The sequence below is a fragment of the Somniosus microcephalus genome, chromosome 2, assembly GCF_052327205.1.
Source record: "Somniosus microcephalus isolate GS21.2 chromosome 2, FLI_Smic_1.0, whole genome shotgun sequence".
Taxonomy (NCBI): domain Eukaryota; kingdom Metazoa; phylum Chordata; class Chondrichthyes; order Squaliformes; family Somniosidae; genus Somniosus; species Somniosus microcephalus.
The window spans coordinates 271,595,529-271,616,091 of NC_140988.1; the positions used below are offsets into that span (position 1 = coordinate 271,595,529).

Here is a 20,563-nt window from a genome sequence, read left to right on the forward strand (position 1 = left end):
ACAATGAACACCTTGCCAACCTGGAACAGGTGCTCACGAGATTGCAGGAATATGGGCTACGAGCCAACCGTCCCAAATGCGAGTTCTTCAGGAGACAAATCTCGTATTGTGGCCTCATGATTGATGAGGAAGGGTTGCATAAGTCGCCGGACAAGATTGAGGCTGTAGTCAAGGCTCCAGCACCAGAAAATGTGTCGCAACTGAGGTCATTCCTCGGGTTGGTGAACTATTACCATAAGTTCTTGCCGAATTTATCTACAATTCTGCACCCACTGAACGCCCTCCTTCAAACTGGTGTAACATGGAAATGGAGTGATGAGTGTAAGCGTGCCTTTCAGGAATGTAAATGCCAAATCACTTCAAAAGAAGTATTGGCCCACTGCAACCCAACACTACCGATTCGGTTGGCATGTGATGCGTCACCTTACGGCATTGGAGCGGTGCTGTCACACAAATTCCGTGACGGTTCAGAGAGGCCAATAGCCTTTGCATCGCGCTCGCTAACCTCAGCCGAGTGTAACTATGCCCAGATTGACAGGGTGACCCTCATCCTGGTGTGGGGGGTGAAGAAGTTCAATCACTATCTGCACGGGCAGAAATTCACCCTACTGACTGATCATCAACCCCTGGTCTCAATTTTTAACCCAAAGAAGGGCGTTCCGGTGATGACGGCGCAACGGCTGCAAAGATGGTCACTTTTTCTAGGGGCACATCAGTATGACATAGAGTACAAAGGTACGAAACAACATGGAAACGCTGATGGGCTGTCGCGCCTACCGTTGCCTACGGCGGAAGGAGCACCTGCAGTGGACCCTGTGGAGATATTCCATGCGACCATAGTCGAATGTTTGCCTGTTACAAACGCAAGTATTGAGAAGGAAACCCGAAATGACCCGACACTCTCTCGGGTCTATGAATTGACGGTGAAGGGATGGCCAGCATATGGCGACTCACTGATGCCAGCATTCTCGCCAAGGAGGGAACAGCTGTCAGTGTGCCGGGGAACCTTGATGTGTGGATCCCGAGTGGTAATTCCACCCAAGTTGAGAGATCGAGGCCTAGAAATTCAATATAGCCACTTTTGGGGCGGTAAAGTCGGGCGGCCGCTAAAGTTTGCGCCGGCGCAAAGTCGCGCCGCCTTCGCCGATATTCAGTCGCATCGCCCCAAGAGGTTGCTGCTGCGCTAAAACAGGCGATGCACGACTATCTTTAGGCGCTAAGCCGTCGGTGCTGAGCGATACCCCCGAGGCCGGGCGCAGCGCCGGTGCGGTGAGTTGTTGATTGACGGCAGACACTCTGGCGCCGGTCAGCTCTTAAAGGGGGAGGGTGGATTTGTTTGCCTGCCACGCCCTGCACACTGCAGCCCTCAACCTAGGCCTGACCACTTCAGCTTCACCTGCACAACGCCCAGGGCTATGGAGAAGGCCAGGGAGAGAGCGCAGCGCTTCAGCGACGGTGACCTGAGGCTGCTGGTTGGCGGAGTGGAGCGCAGGCGCCATGTTCTGTTCCCAGAAGGCGGCAAGAGGCCGCTGCCCAGCGCCTACCGGAAAGCCTGGAGGGAGGTCTCAAACAGGGTGTCTTCCAACAGCGTGGTTGCCAGGACTCCTGTGCAATGCCGGAAGAAGTTCAACGACCTCACTCGGGTTGTCAGGGTGAGTACCCTTTCCAGTGTCCTCCTCATCCCTGCATGTGCACCTCACTTTATGGGCAAAGGGACCTGAAAGCCCTAATGGCCAGCCCTCATCCAGCAGCTATGGGACTGGCATGAAAATCACTTGCACATTCAGCACTTTACACACTGTACAAGCTATTCGACCATGGGAGGCATTGCAGACAAGATCAGGGCTACACACCGTACAAGCTATTCGACCATGGGAGGCAGTGCAGACAAGATCAGGGCTACACACTGTACAAGCTATTCTACCATGGGAGGCAGTGCAGACAAGATCAGGGCTTCACACTGTACTTAGAGGCCGTCCTTTCTCTTGCAGGCCAAGGTGGCGCACAACCGGCGGAAACGAACTGACACCGGGGGAGGCCGTCCTGACGTCAAAGAGCTCTCCGACCTCGACCAGCGTGTGGAACGCATTATGGCAGGCCGGCTGATTGGCCCCGTCGCCACTGGCGATGCCGACCCTGTTCTGGGCACCAATGGTAAGGGCATCACCTTTTTGACCTCTCTCGTTACACTTGCGCCTCAGATTAGCATCCTTTGCCACTGTCTGACCAATGCAGTGCATGGCAGCACTCATGCCTCCCTCGCTGCCGCCCTGTCCTCACTCTAAAGCTACTCTTGTGCCTTCCTGCTTTCAGATGGTGAATCGCCAGGTGAGGAGGCGGGCCCTCAAGCTGCCACTGTCAGCGCTTCCGAATTCGAGGAGGAGGAAGAGGAAGCCGGCCCATCAGTGCCACCCTCAGCCGCGCCAGCCCATGGCGAGGAAGGGGACACGTCTTCCCTGGAAGGGAGCCGGGGGGAAGGGTCGGAGGAGAGTGAAGCTCCGGGGCCCAGCGGGCTGCAGCAACGCGGGAGGGGTGGGGAAGCTCGGCGGACTTCTCCCCAGAGGGTGAGTGCGGCCTCCAGTCCTGCAACGGTCAGCGCAGAGGAGGTGCGGCTCCTGGAGGAAATGGCTGTCCAGGCTGAGCGCAGGCACAATGAGCTCATGGCTGCAGTGGCAAGGATGCCTGACTCCATTGAGTCTTTGTCAAGGAGTGTGCAGCAATTTGGAGCAGCACAGGCCAGGAGTCTACAGGACTTCGCGGCAGCACAGGCGGCTTCGAGCCAAGTGCTCAGCCATGCCGTCCATTCACTGGCTGTTGTCATGCGGACACAGACCAGGGCCACACGGGCACTAACTGCTGCCACCCTCGCTGGATCAGCCAGGTATCGCCAGGGCACCCGCCGTGCAGCAGCAGCACAGCAGTCTGTTCTTCAGCTGTTTGCTGCGCATGCTGCAGTGCTGGCCCGTGCGAGTGCCAATGTCTCAGGCGACCAGCAAGCACCTGCGATCTGCCAGGTTGGCACCATTCCTCCAGCCGACACTGCCACTCTGCCATTGCAGCTGCCACGAGCCGCTGGACAGACTGCTGCCGCCCAGGCAGAGTTGGAGCAGTCAGCAGCCGGCCCCTCCAAGGCCAGAGCTGGTGCAGGCCGACCCCCAAGGGCATCTGCCGTCTCGCCATCTGACCCTCAGCAGCCTTCCCCCAGCCTTGCTGCAGCCACTGGGCTCCCATTGAGGAGGAGCTGCAGGGCGGGCAGGGGCCAGGCAAGGATGCGAAAGGCATCGCCCTCGCAGGGCAAAAAGTAGAAGCTCTGCACAAATGCCTGGTGCTTTTTTTAAGGCCGAGATTGGTGTAGTTGGGTTTTTGTAAGGCCGAGACTGGTGTCTTTCTTTCTTTTTGTAAGGCCGAGATTGGTGTAGTTGGGTTTTTGTAAGGCCGAGACTGGTGTCTTTCTTTCTTTTTGTAAGGCCGAGATTGGTGTAGTTGGGTTTTTGTAAGGCCGAGACTGGTGTCTTTCTTTCTTTTTGTAAGGCCGAGATTGGTGTAGTTGGGTTTTTGTAAGGCCGAGACTGGTGTCTTTCTTTCTTTTTGTAAGGCCGAGACTGGTAGTTTTGTGTTTTTGGGGGGGCTTCTCCACATGAGGTTGTAATGTGGGAAGGGCAGAGGTTTGCAATAAATTATTGTTCTTAAATTGCACTGTGCATGGTTTTTTTGTCAAGTCCTGGTTGCCCTGCTCGGCTGAGGGCTTGTGGAGTGGCTACATTCATCTGCTGACATTGGCACAAGCCATTCCCTGAGAGGGGGCCTAGAAGCGACGTTCAATAAGCCGGCGACGGGCGGCCCTTGCACTTTCTGCCTCCCTCCTGTGCTGGTCCTCCTCCTCCTCCTCCTCCTCCTCCTCCTCAGGTGGTCCTCCAATCTCTGGTGGCAGTGGCTGAGTCCTGCGGATAGCCAGGTTGTGCAGCATGCAGCAAACGACCACGAAATGGGAGACTCGCTCCGGCGAATATTGTAGGGCTCCACCGGAACGATCCAGACAGCGGAACTGTTGCTTCAGGACGCCGATTGTTTGTTCGATGATGTTCCTGGTCGCTTGATGGCTTTCGTTGTATCCCTCTTCAGCAGGGGTGCTGGGCGCACGGAGCGGGGTCATCAGCCAGGTACACAAAGGATAGCCTTTGTCCCCGATAAGCCATCCTCATGGGTGAGGCTGGGCCTGGAACATGTCTGCCACAGAAGTCTGTCGCAGGATGAAGGCATCGTGGCTGTTGCCTGGAAAGCGGGCATTGACAGCTAGGATGAGCTGCCTGTGGTCACACACCAGCTGGACGTTGAGCGAATGGTAGCCCTTCCGGTTGCGGTAATCCTCGGCATTCTCCAGAGGTGCCCGCAAAGCCACATGCGTGCAGTCAATGGCGCCCTGCACCATGGGGAAGCCCGTGAATGCTGCAAAGCCCATTGCACGCTGTTGCTGCTTGGCAAGGACCATGGAGAAGGAGATGAACTGACGTCTCCTTTTGAAAAGGGCATTGGTCAGCTGGCGGATGCAGCAATGCACGACGAACTGGGAGATGTTGGAAATGTCCCCAGTCGCGGATTGGAAGGAGCCGGTGGCATAGAAGTTGAGAGCCACCGTCACCTTCACTGCCACCGACAGAGACGTCCTGCTCCTCAGCTGTGGCTGCAGATCACCGCCAAGCAGGTGGCAGATATCTGTGACCACCTCCCTTCGGAATCGCAGCCTCCGAACACACTGCTCGTCAGACATGTTGAGATAGGAGAAATGCTGGCGGTATACCCTGGGTGGGTAAGGCCTCCTTTCCCGACGCCTGTTGCCCCCTCTCCGTCTAGCCAGGGCTGCCACTCTCTCACGGCGTCTGTGAGCCCTTTGGATGCAATGGAGAAAGCCAGCGTTTGCACCCATTGCAGCCCCCATAATATGTTAGCAAACAATGATATGTCAATGAAGGCAAAGACAAGTGGAAAGCTGTGGCCTGAAGCCACAAGTACCTGTCCGAGTGTTGAGCCAAAGCAGAAAGCTCTCTACCTTGGTCTCTTTGCAAAGATCCGTCTCTCAAGAAGGAGTGCTGCGAAATGGCAGCCTTTTATAGTGCAGGAGGAGTGCCCTTTAATTTGCGCCCCCCGCGCCCCGCATCGACTGAGCACCGTTCCACTCTACCAGTCGCTAGGGGTGCCAGGCGCACAATGGGGCGTCGCGACTGAATTTCCGGTTGGGGGCGCACAAAGGGCGTTGCACGAGGAAATGACGTCATGATCTGCGCACGCAGCTGAGCGCGCGCAAAGACTTTGCGCCGCCGCTAAATCTCTAGCGAAGTTGGGGAGAGGCACAGTTCGCGCTGCGCCCGGCCGCTAGCTGCCTAGCGCCCGACATCTACTCCTCCTAAGGCGCTACCGGCTGGCGCAACCAATTGAATTTCTAGGCCAGAGTACTCAATCAGCTTCACGAGGGTCATCTGGGAGGGGTAAAAATGAAGAGCCTAGCCAGGGCGTTTGTGTGGTGGCTGGGAATCGATAAAGAAATTGAGGATATGACCAAGAGATGCACAGGATGCCAGAAGGTCCAAAATGCTCCACCACAGGCCCCGCTACATCCATGGGAGTGGCCCTCATCTCCATGGCAACGGGTACACATTGATTTGGCTGGTCCATTTATGGACTCAATGTTTCTAATCGCTGTGGACGCCCATTCGAAATGGCCAGAGGTCATTAAAATGTCCTCCACCACCACGGAGAAAACTATTGCAGTCCTAAGGACCATCTTCGCCAGGAATGGGTTGCCAGAACAGATCTGTTCCGACAATGGCCCACAATTTGTGTCTGAGGATTTCCGGAGGAATAATGGGGTGAAACATTACACATCTGCCCCATATCATCCAGCCACAAATGGATTGGCTGAGAGGTTTGTTCAGACCTTTAAAAAGGCCATAAAGGCAATGTATAATGATGACATACCACTGCAACACAAGCTGGATAACTTCCTGTTAGCTTACCGGAATGCGACACATGCAGTAACCAACCAAACTCCAGCCGTACTGTTTTTCAACCGGAGACTAAGATGTCGCTTGGATTTGCTCAAACCAAACATAAGACGAGATGTTGAGGATAAGCAGTTACAGCACCTAAATGAGAAGCCAACCAGGAGCTTCAAGATAGGGCAACCAGTCTTGGCCCGCGACTACCGAACAGAAAAATGGCAGCCAGGCACGATATGCACACAGCAGGGACCACTAATGTACACAGTGGACGTTGGAGAGAGCATCGTGAGACGCCATGCTGACCAGATTCTAGAGTCACAGGAACAAGCCAAACCTGTACCACAAGCATGTGCACCTGGTAATGAGCCCGAAGTACAGATTGCGTCTACCTCAGAAGCAGGGGTATTGGAAGCTGACGAACCAACCAATGACAATGAGCCAGAATTGGCTCCACCACCAGAACAGGATACTCGAGAAAGGCGCTATCCAGTCCAGATCAAGAAGCCTCCTCAAAGACTGAACTTATAAATGACTATTTCAGTTAATGTATATATTACTGAGAAAATTGTAATTGTAATTAGTTATTATTTAATTGTTAAATGAATGTTATGTATTGTTTATCTAAAAGGGGAGGAATTGTTGTGTATGTACCTTTAAGGGAATAACTGGTCTTAGACTGCAGTACCGGCAGTGACCACCCCTGTATAAAAGGCCCTAGCAGGCTTCTGTAGTTTCAGTTTCAAGCTGCCTCTTGTTCAGTAAAGTACCTGTTAAACTGTTCTCCCGAAGTCCGTGTATTATTGAGGCGCGGACTTTACAGATCAGCAATGCATCTACTGTTTCTAGGGCCACTTCCTTAAGTACCCTAGGATGTAAATTATCAGGCCAGTCAGTCGTGGTGCTACCAAGCCACTCTTGGTGATGGACATTGAAGTCCCCCACTCACAATACATTCTGTGCCCTTGCTCCTCTCCGTGCCCCTTCCAAGTGGTGTTCAACATGGAGGAGTACTGATTCATCAGCTGAGGGAGGGCGGTAGGTGGTAATCAGCAGGAGGTTCCCTTGCCCATGCTTGACCTGAAGCCATGAGACTTCATGGGGTTTGGAGTCAATGTTGAGGATACTACTCTGCCACCACCTCTGGTGGGTTTGTCCTGTCAGTGGGACAGGACATACCCAGGGATGATGGTGGAGGAGTTTGGAACATTGACTGAAAGATATGATTCTCTGAGTATGACTATGTCAGGCTTGACTAGTCTGTGGGACAGCTCTCCCAATTTTGGCACAAATCCCCAGATGCTGGTGAGGAGGACTTTGCAGGGTCAACTGGGCTGAATGTGCCGTTGTCGGTGCCGAGGTCGATCTGGTTTTATTCTTATAGTTTGTCATAGTGGTTTTTTACAACTGAGTGGCTTGCTAGGCCATTTCAGAGGGCAGTTAAGAGTCAACCACATTGCTGTGGTTCTGGAGTCACATATAGGCCAGACCAGGTAAGGACAGATTTCCTTCCCTAAAGGACATTAGTGAACCAGATGGGTTTTTACAATAATCTGATAGTTTCCTGGTCACCATTACTGATAATAGCTTTTAATTCCAGATTTATTTAATTAACTGAAATTAAACTCCCCAGCTGCTAATGGTGGGATTGTGAACTCATTTCTTCGGACTACTAGTCCAGTTACATAACCCCTATGCTACCGTTCCCACTTAAAGGGGGCCAATTTTTTACCTGTGCTTTGTACCTGGGAGACACTTATTTCTGGGTGCAAAGCAAAGGAAAAAGGGGCAGAGACCCATGACTCTTGGCTCTCTACCGAATTTGCATTGCCAGGGATTTCCTTGGGATCCCTCAAAGGTGGTGAAGTGCTTGTGCCCACAGCAGGCACAAACATGGAAGAGCTATGTAATTGCAGCGGGAGGGGCATTTCCCACCACATTTTCGTGTCTCAATGCTGGGCAGTTGCCTGTTAGGAAATGCACTCAAAAGAAGCGGCCCCTAGGATTAGCACACAGACCTACTCAGAATGGAGGATCTGAGAGGAGCAAGCAACAAGGACATGGAGGGTCTAAAAAGGTAAGTACTCCCCTTTTTTTGGAAGCTGCACTGGAGCTACAGGACTGGGGCCTACTGGCTACTGCAGCCAGCGGCCATTAATGCTTGCGATTAAAGCAGCACAAAGGTGATTAAAAATGCTTCAGTTTTGAGTTAACTTTATTAGTAAAAAGAAAAATCAGAGGGATTTTGAATGGCTAGATCAGAATAAAATTATGATGAGATATGTAAAACAGCATATAGAATTGATTTAAACATGTAACTACGCATTGGAAATTCATTTGAATGGGAACATCTAATGCAAGTAATCAGCATGTGGGAAATAAAGAGAAGCAATTGTGACTTTGGACTCTCATGTAACTAGGCACACTATATAATGAAATATTATGCACTTAAGGAGGAGACAAGGTGCAGTTGCAATGGAATAAGGGGATTGAAAATGATCTTGTAGTTCGACAACTGAGTTTAGATGGGTGTATAGTTTTTTCTATTTGCATCGTAATACAATGTGAGTGCATATGGAAATAATTAATTCAAAATCACATACTTGGAGCAGCATGATGTCATTTTCTGTGCTTGTCTTGTCAAAGCAAATATGAGGAATTTTCTGCTTCACCGTGAATATTTGCTCTGACTTCTCTTCCTTTTTCAGTGAATCAATTCCAAGAACCACCTGAACTTGGTGGGATTTAAATATGCTATATATATTAAAAGATGCGAAGAAGACATATTAAGTACGTAAGCAGTTTAATACATTATTCACTTTAGAATGTCTTCATAAAATCCCAGATCCTTTCGAAATGGATTTCAAATTATTTCAATTGCAGAATGCACCAAACCCATTTTGAAGAATTTAATGAATTCATGCTTATGATCCTCATAAATATGAAAATTCAAATGTGTGGTACTCTTCCATAATAATGGTTTCTCTTGGGATGGCTAGGAGTCTACTAATTTATGTTATTAGATTATGACAAGTATGGCCGCTCCCATTTCTAGGGCACTCCATCAACAGCATACTGAATACCCAGGGCTGGACAGATCTGACAGCTGCCATTAGACTAGTCATCCAACCAATCAGTGGGTCTGCAGATCCAGGGCCCAGTGGAATGGTAGTGATTGGAGTACTTGTGCCCGATACTGCTGTCTCTCGGTCCCCCTCAGAATACTATGGCTATGTATGGTGGTGGGCAAGACCAGGCTGTCCAGGAGCTCCCTCCAGGGATGCAGCCAATGGCGGCTCACTGTCTGGAGCCAACTACCATGACTCAAGGGTCAATTAGTCTCATGACCCTTTAGTACAACAGGAGCAGCCTTCTACCTACCACTACAGGCCCTCAGAGAACATTTAGATGCAGCACAAGGACAGGCGGTAGGAAGGCACGCTTAGGCACGACTGGAAGCACAGTGCTAAGAAAGAGTAGGAAGTCTTACATTTGAATACAAATATTGTTTTTCTGTAAATAAAATAAATGTTTTGTTAGGAATACACTGTGCTTTGCAACTTATGATCATGACAATCTTTCAAGAGAGGGCGCACTCATTTGTTGTGGCGTTTTTCACTCTGGTGAAGCTTCATGGCAAAGTCCTGTTGGGACAAAGGGGTCTGCTGTGGTGTCATCGGGAAGGGTGGGTAGGGGAAGGTAAGGCTGAGATGCTGCCACTGCAGTTGATCAGTCAATGAAGATATCCTGCAGTATTTGGTTGTGGTGGTTGAAGCTCAATCATCACAGCCCCAGGACATTGCTGCAGGAGTTCCTCAGGGCAGTCCTAACCATCTTCATCTCCTTCATCAATTACCTTCCCTCCAATATAAGGTCAGAAATGGGGATGTTTGCTGATGACTGTACAGTGCTCAGTGCCATTCACAACTCCTCAGATAATGAAGCTGTCCATGCCTGCGTGTAAGAAGACCTGGACAACATTCAAGCTTGGAGTGATAAATGGCAGGTAACATTCGCGCCACACAAGTGCCAGGCAATGACTATCTCCAACAAGCGAGAGTCTAACCACCGCCCCCTTACATTCAACGGCATTACCATCACCGAATCCCCCACCATCAACATCCTGTGGGTCACCATTGACCAGAAAATTAACTGGACCAGCCACATAAATACTGTGGCAACAAGAGCAGGTCAGAGGCTGGGTATTCTACGGCGAGTGTCTCACCTCCTGACTCCCCAAAGCCTTTCCAACATCTACAAGGCACAAGTAAGGAGTGTGATGGAACACTCTCCACTTGCCTGGATGAGTGCAGCTCCAACAACACTCAAGATGCTCGACAGCATCCAGGACAAAGCAGCCCGCTTGATTGGCACCCCATCCACCACCTTAAACATTCATTCCCTCCACCACCGGCGTACCATGGCTGCAGTGTGTACCATCTACAAGATGCACTGCAGTAACTCACCAAGGCTTCTTCGACAGCACCCCCCGAACCCACGACCTCTTCCACCTAGAAGGACAAGGGCAGCAGGTGCATGGGAACACCACCACCTCCAGGTTCCCTTCCAAGTCACACACCATTCTGACTTAGAAGTATATCGCCCATCGTTGCTGGGTCAAAATCCTGGAACTCCCTACCTAACAGCACTGTGGGAGTACCTTCACCACACGGACTGCAGCGGTTCAAGAAGGCGGCTCACCACCACCTTCTCAAGGACAATTAAGGATGGGCAATAAATGCTGTCCTTGCCAGCGACACCCACATCCCATAAACAAATAAAGAAAAGTATCTGCCCTCCAAAGCCCCTTGCAGCGGCGAGTGAGGACAATGTCTGGTTCGCATCACAGACAAGCTGGACGTCCTAGGAATGGCATCACTTCTTATTCACATATGACAGTGACTGCTCAGTTGGCACCTTTAGTGCCATATGCATGTCATCATGGTATCCTGCCCCTGAGGAATCAAGCTATCCTATAGAAGGATAGTACAGGCACAGTTGTATGACCTCCTTCTGTGCTGTATTATTCTATGACTCTAGGGCCTAGAAATTCAATGGGCTGCGCCACCCATTAGCGCCTTAAGAGGGTGCTAAGTGGGTCGGAAGCCACTGGCCACGCCTCCCGCTAAATTCAGCGGAACTCTAATGGCGGCGGTAGCCGTTAGCGCGGCGCCGCCACCAATGACATCATCGGTATGCGCAGCGCCCCGCTAATGCCCCGATTACGATATTTAGATGCGCTCCCTGCTTTAACGCCGGACGCTATTTGCGACCGGTTCAGGGGGGCCTACCTGCGGCGGTAGAGGCGCTAATTAAAGGAGAGGTGCGGGGCGGCCATTTTTTTTGCTGGCCACCTGCCAGCACCTCTCCGCACTGCCTGAGCATCCCCCCCCCCCCCCCGCGGAGTGCCGACTGCGTTCCAAGAGCCCGGCACTTCTCCTCCGTGCCGGGCTCTTTTGCCAGCATTCACGATCCTCGATCGCGCTGCACAAGGCCCCTCTCCTTTAAGAAGGGGAGGAAGGCCTGCAGTACCGCAGCGCGCCGTGCCACAGCGTGTGGCGCTGTGGCACGTTGCGCAGCGATATTCAGCTGCAGCGCCCCAAGAGGGATGCGGGGCACCTCCAGTGCTGCCGCGCTTCCCTCTGGGGCGCGCAAACTGAATTTCCAGCGGGCGGCTGCGGCTGCTTCCGGGGCGCTACTTTTAGCGTCCTGGCGAGGCTGGCGCCCCAAATGGGGCTATAGTGAATTTCTAGGCCTAAGTCCCTGGCTCTGTGCCTCTGCTGCCTGGGGCTGATGTCCACATGAAGGAAATCGGCTGCTCTATGAAAGAGGGTGCCCATCACCTGTGCGATACTTACCCTAACAGCTCCTTGGCACTGATGGCTGATGGCAACCCCTTCCCAAAGTCAGTCTGAGTGTGGTTTTGGGGGTGGGCCAAAGTATAGGGTCTTAGAAATATTTTTGGGAAGAGAGGAAAGCACACAGGTGTCAGTGATTTAAGAAAAGGAATTTTTGGTAGTTAACTGTGTTAAATCCATGTAGTGAGACAAGGAACTCGATGAGGCGAGGTATGAGGATTAATACGAGTGCTTTATTGAACGACTGCGAGACAACCAGGCAGGCTTGCTTCCAGGCATTGCACCTTTGCTGACCTTAGCAGGAAGCTATCCCCTGACCTTAACAGGAAGCAACCCCTGACCTTAGCAGCAGCATTGGCTACAGCACCACCTGGTGGATAACCTTAATCATAACATCCCAGATTACTATATCCCTCCCCCCTTAAGATTTCAGTATGAATTTCTTAACAAACAACCATTCCTAAGGGTCACATAAGAAGTCTCCATTCACCATGTTCCATACTTGACGAATCTAACAGGTCAGTATCAATCTCCCTGGTGGCTTGCGAGTCCTTTGTGAACGTCTGACAGTAAAGTCCCTGCTTGTTTGTGGTGAAGCCACCAGCTGCTCCTGAGCAGTGCTCGGAGTATCTGACTCTGCAACGATGGTTTCCTCTTGACGAATGGGTTCCTGTGGAATGGCCTCTGTCCCTGGTGGTAGCACCACAGATACACTTGGATAACTGGGGGCAAACCTGTCCTCAGCCATTGCATCTGGAACCTTCATTTCAATTTCCCCTTGTCTGGTAAGTATCCGATCTACATGTCTGCGTACTACCTTACCATCACCCAACATGACCTTGTATGATACGGGACTGGTCATTGAGTCTATGAAGCCAGGAATCCACTTGGGTCCATAACTGAAATTCCTGGTAAGGACCGCATCTCCTTCTCCAAAACTTCGGCTCTTTGTTCTTTTGTCATGGTTCTCTTTTTGTTTGTTTTGTCTGTTTTCCATTTTCCTTTTTAGGTCTGGGTGGACAAGGTCAAGAGTGGAGCATAGTCTATGACCTAATAACATCTCAGCAGGAGAGAGTCCTGTGGTGGATTGAGGTGTTATTCTGTAGCTGAACAGAACCCGTGACACTTTGGCTGCTAAACTCCCTTCTGCACTTTTTTTCATCATCTCTTTAAATGTTTGTACGGCTCTCTCCGCAAGTCCATTTGAGGACGGATGATATGGGGCTGAGGTCACCTGCACTATGCCATTTTTTCTCAAGAACTCTTTTGTCTCTGTACTCACAAAACAAGTGGCATTGTCACTTACCACGACCTCCAGTAGCCCTTGATCACTGAAGCTCCGACACAGGCAGTCTATCGTAGTAGTGGCGGAAGCAGAATTTATAGGATAAACATCCATCCACTTGGAATGTGCATCAATGATTATGAGGAACATCTTCCCCATGAATGGACCCGCATAATCTAAGTGCATGGTTTATCCGGCCACTCCCAGGGGTGGAGAGGAGCCGCTGCTGGTGCCTTCCGGTGTTCCTGACAAGTGCTGCTGTCTTGACTAGATTTTCTATCTCCTCATCTAGCTTTGGCCACCACAAGTAACTCCTAGCCACAGCTTTCATACGCGAGACCCCAGGATGACACTGATGTAGTTGCTCTAGGATAGACTGTCGTGCTGGCTGTGGAATAATCATTCATGCTCCCACAACATGCAACCATCCTGCACACTCAGCTCTGTTTTCCTGACACTGTAGGGTGTGAAGTCAGCCCCTTCCGGATGCTGTGGCCATCCCCTCACCACATATTCTCGAACTCTAGACAGTACTGGATCTTTACCTGTCCATGTTCTTACTTGCTCTGCAGTCACAAGTGCTGTGTCAGTGTCCTCCAACATCAACACTCTGTCCTCTGGAGCTGCCCGGATAGGTGTGCCTGGCAATGGAAGACGGCTCAAGGCATCTGCGTTCCTATGGTACTTGCTCACCTTGTAGACGATGACATACTCATATGCCCTCAACGTCACGGCCCACCTCTGGATCCGGGGTGACACCATCTGTGGAACTGCTTCCATTTCATTGAAAAGAGAGATAAGAGGTTTATGATCGGTGCATATGGTGAACTTCCTGCCATATATGTGCTTGTGGAGCCTCTGTAACCCAAACATTACTGCTAACCCCTCTTTGTCTAACTGGGAATAGTTTTTTTCCGCTGGTGTTAGAGTTCGGGACATAAGCCCTATTGGTCTTTCAGTTCCATCTTCCATGCAGTGTGAAAGAACTGCCCCCACCCCGTAAGGTGAAGCGTCACAAGAGAGAATGATGTCTTTCTCTGCATTGTAGTGAACCAGCACATCCAATGACAGCATCAGTTTCTTGGACTGTTCAAATGAAACCCCCTGCTCCTCTCCCCACTGCCACTGTGTCTCCTTGCACAGTAGTTTGTGAAGAGGTGCTAACACAGTTGACAAGTTTGGTAAAAACCTGTTATAATAGTTCAGCAGTCCCAGGTAAGCTTTTAACTCAGCCACATTTGTAGGAGCAGGGGCATCCTGCAGTGCTTGTACCTTCTCCTTGAGTGGATGGAGCCTGGTGGTGTCCACTCTGTGTCCCAGGAACACTGCCTCATTCCCCAGGAAAGTGCACTTACTCCTCTTGAGCCGGAACCCTGCCCTCTCCAATCTCTGTAGTACCTCTCTCAGCGTGCTCAGATGCTCCTGGTCGGTTCTTCCCATCACCAGAATGTCATCCAGATAGATGGAAACATATGGAATCACTTGCAGTACACCTTTGATTGTCCTCTGGAAGATAGCTGGACTAGATGAGACACCAAACGGTAAGCGGTTATATGTAAACAAGCCCTTGTGTGTATTTATGGTGACATACTTCTTTGATTCATCATCCAGTGTAATCTGCAATTATCCAACTTTGTGAATTTCTTTCCTCCAGCCAGGTTTGCAAAGAGATCCTCTGTTTTGGGAATAGGATACTGCTCTAGTTTGGACACCCGATTGACTGTCAATTTATAGTCTCCACAGAGTCTTACCGAATTGTCCGGTTTTAAAACAGGTACTATGGGAGCTGCCCATTCCGAACATTTCACTGGCTCCAGTATGTTCTCTCTCAATAGACAGTCAAGCTCAGCCTCTACCTTTGGCTTCATGGCATAAGGAACAGGTCGTTGTTTAAAAAACATTGACAGTGCCTCCTTGTCTACATAAATCTTAGCTGGGGGGCCATTAAATGTGCCAAGTTCCTCCTTGAACACATTCTCATGTTCACTCAACACTTCTTGCAAAGCCAACTGTTTGCCCGCATCTATTTGATGTACTGCTCCCCAGTCTAATTTAAGTTCTTTTATCCAGCCCCGACCTAACAGGTTTGGTCCGGTACCCGATACTATAACTACAGGTAGCTGTTCCACTGTGTCCCTGTGTTGCACAGTTACCTTAGCTGTACCTAATGTCGCTACTCATTCACTTGTATATGTTTTAAGATGCAGGGAGCAAGGCTTTAACTCTGGAACTTTTGCACGGTTCCACAATTTTGAGTACCCTGCCTTGTTCATTATGGTCATGCCGCACCCTGTATCCACTTCAAAGTTCACTTTAGAGTCATTTACTGTCAGTTGCAATGTGATAGGAGCCACTTTTGGAATGTTCTCTAACATGCCATACATTATGAACATGTCCTCTTCATCCTCAGTTTCCCCGCTGATGTGGTGTGCTCCATGTTTTTTCACTTCTCTCCCTTGGTTTTGCTGTCCTCCCCATTTTGGTTTGGATTCCTCCACAGGTGATTTCGCCCTGCAAGCTCATTTTATGTGTCCTTGTTTCCCACACTTGTAGCACTTTTCCTCCAGAAACCGGCATTCACTCGCCAAGTGATCGCCCTTGCATCTATAACATGCCTTCACATGCTCACGTTGTGGTTTCTGATGCATGTTCAACTTGTGCACAACAACCTGACCTGCAACTTGCGTAGCATTAGCCCTGTCTGTACCCTGTATTTCTTTTACATCTCGGTTCGCTGTCTCTATGGCTCGAGCAAGTTCCAATGCTTTTTCATAAGTAAGTCCAGTCTTGGATAATAATCTGCGCTGCATTCGGTCGTCCATTATTCCGCAAACTAGCCTATCTCTCAGCATTTCCTTCAGGTTGTTCCCATAATAGTAATCTTGTGCCAATTTACGCAACACCGCTACATAGTCCATTACACTCTCTTCCTCTTTCCTGTTCCTTGAATTAAACTTGAACCACTGTACAATCTCACTAGGCTTAGGGTTGAAATGTTCTTTTAGCATGGCCACTAATTCAACAAGTGATTTGTCTCCAGGCTATTCAGGGCTGAGCAGATTCCTCATCAAACTGTAGGTTTGGCTTCCCACTGAACTAAGCAGAATGGCTTTCCTTTTTCCGGCATCATTTATTTCAGTTGCTTCGAAAAAATAACCCAACACTTCACAGTATTCCTCCCAAGTTTGTGCTTGAATATCAAAAGCGGAGACCGTTCCTACTGTGGCAGCCATGCTCTCTTCCAACTGGTAGCTAACTGCAGCTCGTGATTTTGTTGTTTAAACGTCCTGGCAGACTTCTCTTATTCAGGGTCCTGTTTTACCTCATCGCCAAATGTGATAAATCCATGTAGTGAGACAAGGAACTCGAAGAGGCGAGGTATGAGGATTAATACGAGTGCTTTATTGAACGACTGCGAGACAACCAGGCAGGCCTGCTTCCAGGCATTGCACCTTGCTGACCTTAGCAGGAAGCTAACCCCTGACCTTAACAGGAAGCAACCCCTGACCTTAGCAGTAGCATTGGCTACAGCACCACCTGGTGGATAACCTTAATCATAACATCCCAGATTACTATATTAACCAAACATACAAGTTCCAAAGGACATTCAGTACTCAAAAGGGTTAGTCTGTGCTATTTTATTTCAGTGATGTGAAGGAAGGGGTTAAAAGGAAATTCCTCAGAAATCTGCAATCAGTAAGTGAAGTTGGTGCCCCCTTTAGCTTAACAACTCCTCACTTACACTTGCCTGAAGTGTTGGGGGAGCCCTTAGCTGTTTTAGGTATAAAGTTACATTGATTGCATCAGTGATGCAAATCCAGGAATCTTTCACGTACTTGAACAGTGCAACTATGCAAATGAGCCCTTAGGGGCTTTGATGGGTGTAAGGTGTGCACCGTTAAAAAGATAAAGATAACTTATATTTAGTGCAATAATGGCGTAAATATACCCAAATGTGCTAAAACACAGATTTTCTTGATCTTTTCAGCCCAATCTTCTCTTCTCTTAGGCAGTCCCTCGGAACCGAGGATGACTTGCTTCCACATTAAAAAATGAGTTCGCAGGTAACTGATGACGCCAATGCGGGACCTACAGTCTCTGTCACAGGTGGGGCAGACGGTGGTTGAATGGGCGGGTGGGTGGGGTGCTTGGGTTGACGTGTGCTCCTTGCGCTGCCTGCGCTTGGCTTCCGCTTGTTCCCAGCGAAGAGACTCGAGGTGTTCGGCGCCTTCCCGAATGCTTCTCCTCCACTTTGTGCGGTCTTGGGCCAGGGATTCCCAGGTGTCGGTGGGGATGTTACACTTTTTCAAGGAGGCTTTGAGGGTGTCCTTGAAGTGTTTCCTCTGCCCACCTGGGGCTCTCTTGCCATGCCAGAGCTCTGAGTAGAGTGCTTGTTTTGGGAGTCTCGTATCGGGCATGCGGACAATAACAGCATAACAACAGTGTAAGTGCTGAAGACAATGAGGAAATTCAGGACATATGAGAAATGCCAACAATAGGTTGCCAGGCAGAAGATGTAAACCACCAAAGCTGTGTACCCCTTGAGCGATGACATCATAGGGAAAGATACAAAACATTAAACTACTCAAAAAATGGTTTATATACTTACATACATTGTAACTTACAGATTGCAGTGTGCTGCAGTCAATATCCATGCTGGCTTGATTAATACTCCTCCACACACATGCTTTTTATTAAGCTGGATTGACGCCATGTAAGGTTTGGAATGAGCTCTAACATCTTTACCCCCAATGATTTCTACGCAGTCATCTTAAAAAGCAAATAGAGAGAGGATATTGCCTGTGAGCTGAGGTTGAGGAAATCGACATGATATAAGGGGTTAATTTCAAGTGCTTGCTGAGTAAAAGTTTTCAGACTTGACACAGGTAAAGAGTCGATGTGTAACTAGAGCTATTGCACGAACCTGGATTACAGCCAAGAACAGATGTCTGCCCACCTAATGAGAATGTAGAAGTGAAACAATGGGTTCCTTTGAAGTAACCAGTGACTTAATAATTTGTTAGACCTAGTCTCCAGATACATGATTAAGATTAAGGAGGACCTCTGGTTACACGATTCATATCCTGTTATATCTTAACCATTGACTTATGTGTCCAGGATCCTTCTGTCAATATGTCATAAGACCTAATGATTAATCTAAAATGTATCCTGATTGAGGAACAAAGGAATGTCAATCTAACTTGTTTGTTACACTGTATAAATATGGAACGCTTACGCTGTATCATTGGAATAGTAGCCTCACCCCTTGAGTGGAGGTGCTGATTCCCCTTGCAAGAAGTGAAATAAAAGGCCTGTCCGTCTGACGAATCCAAGAGTGTATTGAGTCATTACCCAGAGCTAAGAAAGAAGGCACTTCTACAATTTGGAGGTTCCACCGAGATGGCTTGCTGTACCAATTGGTAAGTTAACAGACGCCGAGTACGTTGCTCGGTTAGGAAAAATCCCATCGGCCAAAGGTGGTGTTTTGCCACATTTTTGGGACTTTTCCTGCCAGAAGCATAGCTGCGCATAGTCTGTTTATTCCATTGGACAGTACTGCCATCGGGTAATTGACTCACAAGGTTCGGAGGTTAAACTGCCGTTGTGACTGCTTCCCTTTCAGAAACGGAACAGAGGACCAGCCATGAGGCGCTGACGCCCCGCGAACAGGATCGTGCAGAAAAGGACTGTATAAAGGTACCAGAGAGAGAAGGTTAAGTCAGGAATTTGATTAACTAAGGAGCTAGCGGTTTACTGGAAATTGAACTAGCAAGGTTCCATAAAGGGAGTAGGGTAGAAGGAGAGAGAGTGGGTGAAGTTAGTTGGGACAAATTGAAGGCCCTTTTTGCTAAAAAATTTGGCTAAAGGGAGTAAGGTAGAGGGAAGAAGAGTGGGCGATTGTCTGAAACACAGTGTCAATGTTTAATGTTTATGAGAGTGAGTATTTAACTACTTGTTATTATCAATCAACTTTGTCCAGTAAGGCTGCATAGGTTGGGGATTTAGTAACACTTTGGTTATTGTTTAACAAGTGTATTGTTTATTGTTTATTGTTATATGTATTCATGTTTAGTCATGTCTGATCTGTAGAGGCGTCCCACGCAGATCATAGAGTGTTACGGAATTGTTGTATGTTTTAACTAAAATATTTAAGCTGAAAAAAAAACTGCAGAAGGGGTTGGAAAAGACCCAAGCCGGGGAAGTGAGTCCCGCGGCGGAATGTATGGTTGAGAAAATAGTGATGTCTTTTACATGATCCACTAAGCTATTGTGGATTCAGTATTTTCCCCAGTTAGAAACACCTTCCACGAGGGTTGAGAACCCTCGAGTTTTAAAGCATAAGGATATGTCTTAATGTGTTGTAAATATTTTAAAAAAAACCTTGTTGCAGTCAGTTGACTAAATTCCGTCGGGAAGTGCTGAGTTTCAGTCGCCTAGCCTCAGGCCAGTTATTAAGAGGGCAAATGCCCCACGTGAAGGCCGGGACCATAAAGTAGGTGCCGAAACTCTAAAGGCACTCGGAGTGACAAATGGTCAAGGACTTTGTGACACTGATTTGAAGTAAAGACCAAGAAGATTGGATGTGACTGTAATTTTGATACGTATGTATAGTTTATTAATCTGATCTGTAGGGGCGTACAACGCAGATCACGGATTGTCACGGGAGTTTAGATTGTTTTAAGTGAACCATTTAAGCTGCTAAAATGGGTGCTAGCACCAGTAAGCCACCCGAGAAAGGCACGCCAGCAGCCTTTATGTTAAAGAACTGTGGTCAATCATCCATTGATCACCTACCGAACTGGTCCAAATGGACTGTAAATAAGACTAGACCCTTTCCCTCAGATGGTTCATTTAACATAGAAAGAATTACTTGCCTCAAGGAATGTTTAACGGACAAGAGAGAAATAGAGAACAGCCAGATAAAAAGACTGCCTCTATGTTTGTTGAGTCAGAAGAAATTTTTTTTTTTAATTACCCCGAAGAAACACCTTTCTCCTCTATTATGGTAGGATAACAAGGTAACTATAGAAGGATGAATAGAGGGGAATATAGAGGAAGACGTGGTAGAGTAAGAGGGTATGGACGATCTGGTAATTGTTACAATTGTGGACAACCCGGACATTGGGCAAACCAATGCCCTGCGAAAAATCGTCAGAACAAAACCTCCAATAATGGACCTCCGTTAGAGAATAAAGGTCCTAATTTCACTGTCCATAACCCTTTTTCGGACCAGTCAGGAGGTTACCCTACAAATGGACAGGAATTTAGGAGAAATAGAGATCAGAATTACTGACTGACACCAGCAGCCCCAAGCGCCACAGACCACCAAATGCCCGTTGTTTCTTTAAATTCACGCAGCGAACCTGAAATTAAAATGCAAATAGCTGGGAGACCTATGTCATTTTAGTAGATACAGGAGCAACCTT

At 48.8% G+C, this 20,563-nt stretch overlaps 1 protein-coding gene across 1 annotated transcript in view; it reads right to left on the reverse strand.

The window, feature by feature from the left end:
• The window catches only part of LOC147123393 (granzyme K-like), a 43,872-nt gene that overhangs the window by 16,659 nt on the left and 6,650 nt on the right, over positions 1–20,563 (reverse strand). The window contains exons 2-3 of the mRNA XM_085972278.1: positions 17,762–17,906; positions 8,597–8,747 (exon numbers count right to left, since the gene is read on the reverse strand). Of these exons, the coding sequence (XP_085828404.1) occupies positions 8,597–8,747; positions 17,762–17,906 (296 nt within the window). The remainder of the gene's footprint in view (positions 1–8,596; positions 8,748–17,761; positions 17,907–20,563) is intronic.